The sequence below is a fragment of the Hydra vulgaris genome, chromosome 04, assembly GCF_038396675.1.
Source record: "Hydra vulgaris chromosome 04, alternate assembly HydraT2T_AEP".
Taxonomy (NCBI): Eukaryota; Metazoa; Cnidaria; class Hydrozoa; order Anthoathecata; family Hydridae; genus Hydra; species Hydra vulgaris.
This window is the reverse complement of record NC_088923.1, coordinates 30,922,579-30,935,720: the sequence shown is the minus strand read 5'-3', so window position 1 is coordinate 30,935,720 and position 13,142 is coordinate 30,922,579. Positions and strand designations below refer to the sequence as shown.

Sequence of the window (13,142 nt, the reverse complement as noted above, 5' to 3'; positions counted from 1 at the left end):
ATAAATGATTCAAAGGAGTAGGATCCTCTGTCATTTATGTATAAGAAGGGTAATGTATCAGGTTTTATTGACAAAGAAGGAGAGAGGCCCAGGTTGTCTGAGTTTGTTGATTCAGAATCCATTTTTATATTTATTATCTTAAAAATGGATAACCAGCAGCTTGAATGGATGAAGATTCCACCTGGTATGTGAACAGATTGTCTGGCTACACAAAGTTCAAGAATTTTATCTCCAACATTCCTGTAACTAATGATGCTGCAGAGAGGAATGTTAAGCTTATACAGGACTTTGTTGATAGAAGCCACGATGAAGAGCTGAGGCAAGATCTTCTCCTAGCAAAGGCTGGAAGACCCCAAGGGAGTGGTGGAAAGAAAAGAAAATGTTAATATGTTGTAGAATTAGTGGTTAAAATATGTCTAGTGTAATATATAAATAAAATTAAAAATATAATTAATACTTTTTAACCAATTTTGGATTTTTGTTGGTCTAATTAGGTGTAAAAAGTGTTCGGATATCGATTTAGACCCATTTCATAATGATTAGATCAGTATTTATGTTGATTTGGTCAACCCCGTCAAACTGCATAAAAATGGGTAAATTGTGTCAACTGCATATCTTTGAACTTACTTCAAACCTAACTAACAGTTTTATTCAAACTGCTCCCAATTTTTTTCTAATTAATGAGGGTTAATAGATCATGGTTCAACATAAGATTAGCCTGTATCTTTTAAACTATGACTACACAAGCACTGTAAAAATAAGCTTTTTTCACCGAAAAGTCATGATTTTTGAAACCTAAGGTGGCTTATGTAGTCACAAAAATAAAGTTAGAGCTCTAAAACTTTACAGATCTCATTTTCTCACATATACACAGCAGAAAAATGCTAGGAACAGTCAAAATAAAATGTGGCCCTGAAAACAGGACACCCTCATATATATATATATATATATATATATATATATATATATATATATATATATATATATATATATATATATATATATATATATATATATATATATGTATATATATATATATATATGTATATATATATATATACATATATATATTAGGGTGTCCCAAAAAATTTTTTTTTATGGGTTTGAAATATATCCTGGTTATATGCATAAAAATAAGCAATTTTATCAAATTTAAGGGTTTAAGAACCCTTAAAAGTGTTAGGTGTAAAAACTGAAAAACAAAAATTTTTTCATTTTTTTATGCTTTCCACGTAAATGATAAATGACATTTCTAACCAGTCGTAGACAGGAAAGACATGGGATCGCACTCTATTCCTGACCACGCATTTATTATTGTTTTGCGACAACTTAACAATTGGTAAAATTTTGAAAACATTTGAAAAATGCGCTAAATAAAGTATAAGGTAATAAAGCAAGAAATTGCTTTTAAAAAATATATACTATAAAAGACATTTATTTAAATTATCAAAAGATATTATATTATTAAAAAACGTATTTTTTACAATGAATATAAATGTTTTTAAAAAACTTTGTACAATTAATGTTATAAACAACAACAAAACAATTTTTTTAAATAAACTTTTTGATGAATCCATAAATTTAATAGTCGAAACCATAACATAGTTATTTTTTTTTTTTTTTTTTTTTTGTTATGCTATGAAAACTTTCTAATAAAATTTGTTTACACTAAGCTAAACAATTTCAAATAAAGTTTTAAAATGCCATTAAGTAAATTATCATAGAATATTAAAAAATTTTTTTTTTTCAAAAGTATTCTTTTAAACTGATTAATGTAATTTTTTTAAACAATTTGTATTCTTAATTTAATAAACAACAATGACAACGAATGCGTTTCAATAAACTTTAAAAAAAAAATACTATTTGATAATTTAAGTTAGTTTTTCATTAAATGAAAATTAGATTTAAGTTTTTATTATTTAAAAGAGTTCGCCTAATATTGTAAAAGATCAAAGTTTTATAGTTTGTAGCATTAGTTTTAAAAGGTTATTAACTCTATTTGGAAAATTTAAAAAAAATCTTTTTATCTTTTTTGATGTTTAATTAAAATCATTTATATTATTATTATCTTTATTTGTTTATGTAATTTTTTTTGATTGATATATAAAAACACCTAAATAAATAAAAAATAGTCATATAATTATTTTTATTTTGGACACTAAAAAAAAAAAAAAAAAAAGATTTAATTGCTATTCTCCTAATATAAACAAAATTAGTTGGAAACTCGTTAAACCAACGCGACGAGTTATTCAACTTTAATGTAATTGCAAAACATAAATAAAAATATATTACTATTAGAGTTTTAGTTGTTCAGATTTATATTAGATGATTTTTTCTTAGAGCTATAGGTTTTAGTTTTTTTTTAAATTTCTCTTTTGTTAAGATTTCTTTCTTTTTTATATAGTTTAGCCTGTTTAAATTCTTTTTCCTGCTTTGGTTTTTTTCAGCGCTTTTTTAATTATCTGAAAAGCCATGGTCAAGCTTTCAAAAAAAAAAAAAACAATTACATGCATTGTCAAGATTGGAGTTCGACCACACGCCTTTCCTGTCCATGACTGTTTCCACCTCTTTCTGATTTTTTTATTTTGAGTTTATAATTATATAATAAGCAAGTAATATTTTTTAATACTATTACAGAGATTATATAAATTACATAAATTAAATCAATATAACAATATAGTTTATGTTATTTAGATATATAAAAATAAATATCAGTTGCCAACAAATGGTGACATTTTAAGAAGATATTGCCATATTATATCCTCAAAGCTATTAAGGTATAGTCAACAAAATCAAATATTAGTTGCTCCATGCAGAAAGGAGGATATTAGCTAAAATATCAACTTCCTGGTGAAAATGTGAGATTAGTATTAAAGATTGACTTGTCAAACAGGTAGTAAATATCTGGTGCAGAGCAGGTTTTCAAAAAGTTACTTTGACCATCTTTTAAAGTTGTAAATGTGTAAATTATGTCTTTTTTATTTCATATTCTTTCAATTCTCGAAAGCGACTGTAAAAAAACTTCAAATAAACTTTTTGACATAGGCTGCAGAAATATTGTAATGAAAATCAAAGCTGACCACAACAGATCACCTGATGCCATTAAAGAGGGCATTGAATTCTTAACTGACCAAAAGTTAACAAGAAAAGTGTATATAACTGAGAATATTGACATAATTTGCGGAAAGAGAATCGAACATAGGAATGAAATAGATAAAAAACTTGAAATAATCATAGAGAATGAAAATTACCTTGAAAATCATATTGTCTCTGATTTTGATACAGAACCAATATATTTTGAATCAAAATTATTTAATGATTCATTTTTCAATGTATCTAGAGAAAAAGATAAAAAATTTCTTGTGCCATTAAGGAAAAAAAAAGATCTGATCAGCTGCACCTGTCAATATCAGGGATGGAATAATAAAAGTGACAAGTGAAGTCGCTACAAGATTTTATCTTGGTGTAAGGGGTCATACAGCAATTCTTTCTTCAATTCTGAAGCATGCAGAGCATAATTTGGAAGATATTGTTTTGTCAAAATCAGGAACCCACAGAAAATCAGGAACCCACAAAAAGATTTCATACCATCAAAAACAAGGAGGAAGAAATAAGAAATAGTTATAAAAATTTTTATAACTATTTTTATTTTTATTGTTAATCGGTAAGAAACTCTTGCTTCAATTCATAGGTAAATTGTGTAATGAATAGGATCTTAAAAATAATATTATTTTTATAATGGAAAAGATTGCAGTAAGCGTGTCGGCTCCTGAGGATAATAATAGTAGTGATATTTTGCTAGAAGTGTTCCAGGCAAGTTCAACAAAAAGCAAAGACCAAGCAAAACAAATAAAAAAGGTACTAGAAGATTTTGAAATTGAAAATATTTTAAAAAATAAAAGATTTTTGCTGTTTGTACTGACACAACTGCTTCAAACACTGGTGTACATTATGGAGGAATTGAACTTATTAGTAGGTATGTTGGTGGGAAGCACATTATGAGGCTTTTATGTTGTCAACACATGTATTAGAGAAACATCAATCATTTAGTGCAAGTGCTAACAGGAAAGACTAAGGCACTAAGAAAACAACTGTTAATACCTGAAATATTTCAGGCCAGAATTTTTTAAAATTTGAAACTGTTCAAATTTAAAAAAATATTGGCCTGAAAAATTTCAGGTATGCAATAAAGATATTAACTCATTAGACAAATTTAATTTAAACATTTTTAAAAACAATTCTTACATACATCAGATTGCACAAGAAGCAAAAAAATCCTTTGGAAATGCTATTACCCTGAAAACCTTTTTCAAGATAAAAACAGACTATAAGATTATGTGACCTAGGTTCTTTCTATTTGGGCAACGAAGTACCGAATCTCAACCTTCATGAATCCCCTGCTTGTCATAAAACTAGATTTATGACAAATGGGATATATTTGCTAATGCTTCAACTAAGTCATAAGAAACTGAAGTTTTTGTCAGTGACGGAAATAGAAGATGTCAACAAAAATGTACCTTTTGTAGCAATATTTCACGCTTCTTGGTTTCTGAAGCCATCTATCATAATCCAGGCATCATACATACATTTCCACCTGAGCTAAAAACTCTCTCTGATTTAGTTGAACTTGCTGGAATAGCTAAAATTTGTCTAGCTAATGAAGAGAGTTCTGGCAATGTATTTGAATGTAATTTCCACCAATCAAGAATCGGAAAGTCTTTTTTGGCATCAGGGAGATATTCATACTGGCACATTTCGCTCAAAATAGGATTCAGTTCAGATGTTGGCTCTTGTGTTTCAAGTCTGACGTTTAACTTGCGCTTCAGTTTTGAATTAGGGGACAAATCTGCTGAAAGGACTCTGGCAACAGGTTGGCACTCAACATTATCCTTAACCTGTGAGACTAACCATTCTTTTGTTGTTTGAAATTTTGTGAAGAGCTTCAAGTGAAGTCCCTTTAAAACAGGATTTAAGTAGTTTGCTGCAGCAATCAATAAGTTTCCAGTGAGACAAAGAGAAAATCTTTTCTCAAATTTCAAGTTTTTTGCATATAAGACACCGTAGCCATTTTTTCCATCCGTCTCAATAAATTGATCAATTTTGTCATGGATTAAATAAAGAGAATCGGCGACAGTGTTAATTGTTGGAATAGACTCAGCCGACCACGTTTCTGTAGCTTCTTTAAGTGGTGCCAAAATTTCTACTGCTCCCTCGATTAATTTCCACTGTGATGCACTGATGGTCTTTGAAGAAAAAATATCTTCATTTGCACATAAGCTGATAATTGCACTCTTTAGATGTAGGACAGAAGCCATGCAATCCAGTTCACTATTCCATCTTGTGTCAACAGATTGGCGTAACTGTCTAAAATTGATTCCTTGAGCGTCTGATTATGATTCAAGCAACTCAGCTGCAACTGTTGACTGGTGAGTTAAAGAAGCCAAATCTTTGCATGTCTGCAACGCATCATGCATTCCAGCAGTCATTGCAAGATATGATTGTTGCTCAAGTATTGGTCAAGGCGCTTTGACAATTTGACTGCAAGTTTCATGTTTCTTGCCTGGTTGTTCACGCAGTACATTGGCAAATCAGCAGGCAAATTTAGTTCTTCCAAGAAAGAATCCAGCTTTCCTTCAATTAAGATACCTGTGTGTCTGCCTGGGAACTGTTGGACATGGGGTGTCCAGTGATGTAGTCTCCAATTTTCGTCAATAGCATGAAAAGTCCAAGAGATGTAGCTGTCCTGAGCTCTAGAAGTCCAAAGGTCAGAAATAAATGCAGCACTTTTTAGATTTGGCGTAATCTCCGTTATTATGCTCTTCATTCCAGCTTGAACTTCTCTTGACCGAATTGAAAGCTTTCTTGAATATGTTGTTCTGTGATGAAGGCTCAGTTTTGGGTTTGCAAATGTCAAACAATTTCTTGAAACCTCTTCCTTCGACTGCTGAAAAGGATGCTAGATCAGTGCAAAAGTAATCCAGCATTGCAGAGTCAAACTGTTTTTGAATGGAATTGTCTTTGTCATATTTAGACTTTGTTTCAAGCATTTCGACCATGGTTTGTTGTTTCTTCTTAGGAGGAGGAAGAAGAGAGTCGTCAATTTTTTCAGAATACTCAACGTAATCTTGGCTGTGTTTTTTTTCGAGGTGACGATGAAGTCCGCTTGTGTTTCCATCTTTTGTTTTCAAAGACTTTTTGCACGCCTTGCATTCAGCATCGTCACTTGTTTTTTGAAAATATCTCTAGATTTTGTTTTTTCTTGGTGACATTTTTGATCGTTGAAATGAGGCAAGAATATTTCTTTTCAATATGAACAATGTATCAAGTTGAATTCCACTGGTAAACTAATGAAATTAAGTCGAAAGTGCACCATTTTATACATTTTTTGTATTTAAAATCTAATTAAAATTTTTTTAATTAGATTTATAAAAAAAATCTAATTAAAAAATCTAATTAAAAATCTAATTAAAAATTTAATTTGTTTTTGTCAAAAACAAATTAAATTTTAATTAGATTTATTAAAATCACGGAGTCAAAATATTAATTAAGTAAAAAAACAAATTATTAAGCATTTTGTAAATTATAATAATTTTTAATTTGGAAAATAATATAATATTTAAGTCTCGTTCTACTTCTCGCGTTTTTTTTTTATGATCTTGCTTTTTATGTATGCATTATAATAAAAATTGACAAAGTTATGACATTTTATGTTAAGAAAAACTTGGTCATAGTTTCTTCAAAAAATTTGTATATCAAAAATATGGTATTTAAAATGTCTCTTTTTAATGATATATAGGTAGTCTGTTGTCACATGTAGATCTTTTCAGATTAACATGTGACAAAAAGATACTAACTTACTAAAAGATCTCATAGTATTCATATATATATAATAATCTACTATTTAATTATTTTAAAAACTTTATACCACATACCAAATGGTTACAAAAATAAAATGTAGTTGTGATACATTTATACAACAAATTTTACTGACAAGGAGATATAATAGTGTCGAAAAATAATTAAACAAAAAATAGGAAAGCCTAGTTTTTATTTTACCATTAATATTTAAATGATTTATGCAACTAAAATTAGTTTTAGTTGCACAAATCAAAATAAATTAAAATTAAGTCTTATATTCAATATTTTTTTGAATTTGATAATCTCAAATATTCAAATGTAAAATATATTCAACATAGAAAAAGAAACAAAAAACAACAACAACAACAAAAAATCAAGCATAACTTGAAGTTTTATTTTGCCTACATAGTTTCTAAAAAATGTATTTTTTTCACCAAAAAAATTAAACTCGTGCTTTTTGGTTTTAGCATAAGTTTTTTTTGACTTTTACAAATTCTTTTCAGATCTACTATGAGATCTTTTAGTAAGTTAGTATCTTTTTGTCACATGTAAATCTGAAAAGATCTACATATGACAACAGACTACCTTTTTACTATTAATGCTCATTAAGATTTAAATAACTAAATAGTTATTTTGAGTAAAATAGAAGCAAGATATTTTTAAAACTCAAAATTCCTCCAAAAACCTGACTATGAAGTTAAAAAAACAAACAAAAAATTCAGCCAGGAAAGTCTAAAAATCTATTGTGCACTTAATAGTTATTTAAAAAACTAAATTACAAAAAATGGTTTTTATATTATTAATCTCTGTTCTTCATTAAAAATTACAATAAAAAACTTTCAGAAATTTTTTTGATTTTAAATAAGATTTGCTACTTTAAGAACTTTCAAGACAGTACCGATAAAATGAAATATTAAATAGGGGTAAAAATATATGAAATCATCCAGACCATGACACCCTTACGTCTCAGAATTTGTTTATTTTTACACCACTTGCAGTCCATATCAAAAAAATAATAACTGCGAAAATTTAAGTTAAAAATACCAATGGGTTCCAGAGATATCGTCACTTGAAATAATGCTGACTCAGCATTTTAGTGATTTTCTGAAGTGACTACAAAGCAACTTTGACATACAGTATCTTCATAATGGCTTGGGGAAATTTCCTAAAATTTGGTACTCTAATAGATTTTAACTTGAGAAATCCAAAAATAGCACTCTTAAGACTCGATTATCTCAAGAAATGCCTCATTTATCCAATTTTGTTCAAAATTATTGACTTGTAAATTAGTGATTTTTGGAGGTAAAATGAAGACTGTGGCCCAAAATCCCGAGTAAAAAGTTTAATTGTATATCATTATTTCATCTTAGGTCTACTGAAAAAAATTAGATTCATCAATTGTCTCTCTAATACGTGATCAAAATTTGCATTTAAAAATGGTGTCTTTTTAGAAAAATTTAAACTTTGTAACAAAAGCAATTAAAATATTTTTTAAAACATTTATTTGAATAAAACATCAAATAGTGTCATTTATTGACTAGTTTAGGACATTTATAGTCATGGGCCAAGGGAGATACCCTCCCCTCCCACGGGAGGCCCCTACATGCCTCCCCCAATCTCCCTTTATTTTTTTTTTTTTTTTTTTTTTGCATAAAATAAAATGCAAAAACATAACATTTAATTTTAATTTTGAAAAAAAAAAAATTTTCATTATTTCAAATTGGTGACTTAAAACCTCCTTTTATATAAAAAACAAACATAAGTTTTGTTTTGTTCTTTTTAAAGGTATTTACTCGTTTGTATTTTCTTAAAGAATTACTTTTAATTTTATAGTTTTTATATTATTTTGTTAGGTAATAAATAATAAAAATAATTAATATGGAGAAATGTGACATTGGAAAAAGTCTTAACATTCATTGCCACAAAACTGGATTTTCTTCCTTGTGAAAAACAAGAAGAAATTATATGGCGAGCAAATTTAAAGGAAAAATATAGTTCAATAAGAATTATATGTTGTTATCATGAGCAATTCTATGGAAAATATTTTGAGAGAAAAATTACAAAGTGTTGCAATCCTTTTGGAACACACAAGGAAAGTAAAAAAATTGCTATAAAAGGTAATCTTACCTTATTTACAACAGAATTGATATGGAAATTAAAAGAAAACAATTTATTATTTATAAAATGTTTGATAATTTCAGTTATTTTAACCACGTAAAACTAAATTTGTTTTTTAGGTAATATAAAGATTTCCATAGACATGGCAAACTATTTGCAAAAAAATAATGTTTATGTAACCCCAGGTTGGAAATTCTGCAGTAAATGTTACAAAAAAGCAATAGAAACTGATGAAGATTTAAATTCACAGGAGGAATCGGAATCCAAAAGTGAGAAAAAAATTAAGTTAGATACCACTATAGAATTGCTTGGAATTTCACCAGTCAAACTAAAAAGTCTTTCAAAACACAGCAAATTGCCTGTAGCAAAACAAAAGTTTGAGAACACTATTGACAGAGTTGCAAAAATGGTCTCATAAGCATATAATATTAAAGAAGCTTTTTTAACAACAGAAATAAAAAGCCCCATTTTGAACAACAACAATAACAATGACCATGATCTAGACATTTTAATGTATGAAATAAAAAATAAAATTTCAGAGAATGACTCTTATTGCCATAATAAGAGTCAGTCTCTGAAATCAAAATCATGGACACGTAAAAAGATATCAAGCTACTTTGAAGTGTCTGAGTATCTTGTTCAAACAGCAAGAAAAGTTAAAAATGAGAATGGAATTCTATCATTACCCGGAAAAAAAACTGGAAACCCACTTTCACCAGAAACAGTTAATTTAGTGATTAACTTTTATCAAAGTGATGAATTTTCAAGAATGATGCCAGGAAAAAAAGATTATGTAAGTATTAAGAAAAAACAACATGTTCAAAAAAGATTATTGCTACTCAATCTTAATGAATTACATGTTGCATTTAAAAAAGACTACCCTAACGTCAAAGTCAGTTTGTCAAAATTTTGTACTCTTAAACCTAAATGGTGTATTACAACTAATGCGACAGGTACCCACAATGTATGTGTTTGCATACATCACCAAAATACAAAATTTCTCATTGATGCAATTAGGTGGAATAAAAGTTATAAAGATTTCAGGGCATTGATTGTTTGCTCTCTTGAAAATGCAGAATGTATGTTGCATCGATGTAACTAATGCCCTGGTATTGAAGTGTTAAAAAGTTTTTTAGTGCAGGAGTTTATGGACCATGAGCATGAAGAAGATGTAGTATTTAAGCAATGGCAGAGTACCGATCGTACGACACTACTTTCACAGTCATTGCCACTAGATGAATTTAATGATTTATTATGTGACAGCATTGACAACCTTACCACTCATTCATATATTGCAAAAACACAAAGTAGATACTTAAAAAACTGTAAAGAAAATCTTAACCAAAAACGAATGCTTAATTTTAGGAGATTTTGCTGAAAACTATCAATATGTTGTTCAGGATGAGGTTCAAAGTTATCACTGGAGCAAAAGTCAATGCTCACTTTATACAATTGTACTTTATTTTATAGAGAACAAACTTCTCAAACATAAATCTTTTTGTTACCTTTCAGAAGATGTTGATCATGACACAGGATTTATTTACAAGACTCAGGAAGATATAACTAGATATATCAAAGAAAATCTACCTGATGTATCAAGTGTGAAATACTTTTCCGATGGTTGTGCAGCACAATTTAAAAATTTTAAAAATTTTATCAATCTTTGTCATCACAGTAAAGACTTTGATTTAAATGCTGAATGGGTATTTTTTGCTACCAGTCATGGTAAATCCCCCTGTGACGGTATTGGTGGGACTGTTAAAAGAGTAGTATGTCAAGAAAGTCTAAAACAAATAACTACTGGGCAGATTTTAGATGTTAATTTAATGTACTCCTTTTGTAAAGCCAAGATAAATGGATTTATTTTAAGTTATTTTCAAAAGAAGAAATTGATCAAACACGAGCACAATTAGAAAAAAGATATTTAGGTGGAAGAACAGTTCCTGGCACAAGGATGTATCATCATTTTATTCCAATTGCTCCAAACACTATAAGTTATAAAAAAATAAGTACTGATGCATGCACTGAAATATTTGATATCATTCCAAAAAGCAAACATTATGTAGATATTTCATTAAATATTAAAAAAATGGATTATATTGCATGTTTTTATGATGGATTTTGGTGGGTAGGGATTGCTGAAGATGTAAAAGAACTTGATATAAAAGTCAGATTCATGCATCCACATGGACCAGGTAAAAACTTCTTTTGGCCAATGAGAACTGATGAGTGTTGGGTGCTCAATTCTGAAGTTATATGCCTAATTTCTACACTGCGAACAATATCAGGTCATACATACAACATATCTGATTTAGATTTGAAGAATATAAACTGTTGGTTACAAAAAAAAATTAATTATGTTTAAAATAATTTTGTTTTTATTTTATTTACCTATTTTGCATTTAAAATGTCTTTTATTTTTTTCAAATTCTTGAATTGTAGGCGGAGAAGAAGGGGTGGGGGTTTAAATAAATCACAAATCACTCCCATCTTATTATGTCAATGACTATATTAGTCTAAAAATACATAAAGATATTGATTGTCAAAATGTTTTAAAAACGTTTTAATATCTTTGGTTTTAAAATTTATGACTTAAAATCGTAAAAAGATCTTTGAAATAAGAGGTAAGTATTTATCGATTTGAAGTAACGCAAATAAACTGTTTCTCAAACTTAAACTGAAAAAATATGTTTTTAAAATGTATTTTAACAATCAACTATTATTTATTCATTTTATGTAAAAAAAAAAATTTAAAAAAAATCAAGGGAGATGGGGGGGGGGCGTTGGGGCTTCTCGTGGGAGGGGAGGGCGTCTTCCTTGGCCAATGACTATAAATATCCTAAACTAGTCAATAAATAACACTATTTGATGTTTTATTCAAATAAATGTTTTAAAAAATATTTTAATTGCTTTTGTTACAAAATTTAAATTTTTCTAAAAAGACACCATTTTTAAATGCAAATTTTGATCATGTATTAGAGAGACAATTGATGAATCTAATTTTTTTCAGTAGACCTAAGATGAAATAATGATATACAATTAAACTTTTTACTTGGGATTTTGGGCCACAGTCTTTATTTTACCTCCAAAAATCACTAATTTACAAGTCAATAATTTTGAACAAAATTGGAAAAATGAGGCATTTCTTGAGATAATCGAGTCTTGAGGGTGCTTTTTTTGGATTCCTCAAGTTAAAATCTATTAGAGTATCAAATTTTAGGAAACTTCCCCAAGCCATTATGAAGATACTGTATGTCAAAGTTGCTTTGTAGTCACTTCAGAAAATCACTAAAATGCCGAGCCAGCATTATTTCAAATGACGATATCTCTGAAACCCATAGGTATTTTTAACTAAAATTTTCGCAGTTATTATTTTTTTGATATGGACTGCAAGTGGTGTAAAAATAAACAAATTCTGAGACGTAAGGGTGTCGAAAATTTTTTTTTTGTGGATGATTTCATATATTTTTACCCATAGAAGAAATGAAAAAATTCCTATAATAAATATCACCTAAAAACAAATTTTTTAATTATTTAATTGTTTAAATAGGAAAAAGAGTAATTTTTTCCAAAAAACGCAGCTGAATTGGTTTTTTGGCAAAAAAACAGGGTTTTTTTTTTGCAAAAAAATAAAGAACCAAAAAAATGACTCACATCTTTAAGCATATAATATCAGATAAGATCATGAATTTATAAACCTATTATTAACAATAATATAAGACAATGAATTTATAAACCTATTATTAACAAAATTATTATTATTAACTATTATTTACAAACCTTGGGCATGAACTGATAAAATTGAAACCAAACACAAAAACAACATCGTTGAGCAACTTTAATTTATATCACCAGCATCATTTAATTAACCTATTAGTAGCTTAACAAATATTAAGTAACTTATAAGTAGTATAGCATATAAATATGTATATATATATATATATATATATATATATATATATATATATATATATATATATATATATATATATATATATATATATATATATATATATATACGGAAAAAAACACATACTGAAACTTTTTAGCTCCTGTGTAATAAGGTTAATATATATACTAAGGAGGTAATCCACTGTTATTCAGGGTGGTAACCCTCCTACAAAAGACATCAAGAGGTAATCCACTGTTATTTAGCGTGGTAGCCC

The 13,142-nt window shown here is 28.1% G+C and overlaps 1 protein-coding gene and 1 long non-coding RNA gene across 3 annotated transcripts in view; one reads left to right on the top strand and one right to left on the bottom strand.

Moving 5' to 3' along the window:
* The window catches only part of LOC100203544 (fibroblast growth factor receptor 1-like), a gene marked incomplete at its 5' end in the record, with an annotated part of 61,198 nt that extends 48,347 nt beyond the window's left edge, over positions 1-12,851 (bottom strand). Inside the window, 1 exon segment of the mRNA NM_001309675.1 lies at positions 12,757-12,851. Coding sequence (NP_001296604.1) covers positions 12,757-12,805 — 49 coding nt within the window.
* Positions 12,852-12,993: 142 nt separating this feature from the next.
* The window catches only part of LOC105847492 (innexin inx3), a 72,664-nt gene continuing 72,515 nt past the window's right edge, over positions 12,994-13,142 (top strand). Inside the window, exon 1 of one of the 2 annotated variants that reach the window (XR_010638175.1) lies at positions 12,994-13,040. This is a non-coding gene — a long non-coding RNA (innexin inx3). The remainder of the gene's footprint in view (positions 13,041-13,142) is intronic. The other variant, XR_010638176.1, reaches the window with a different exon arrangement.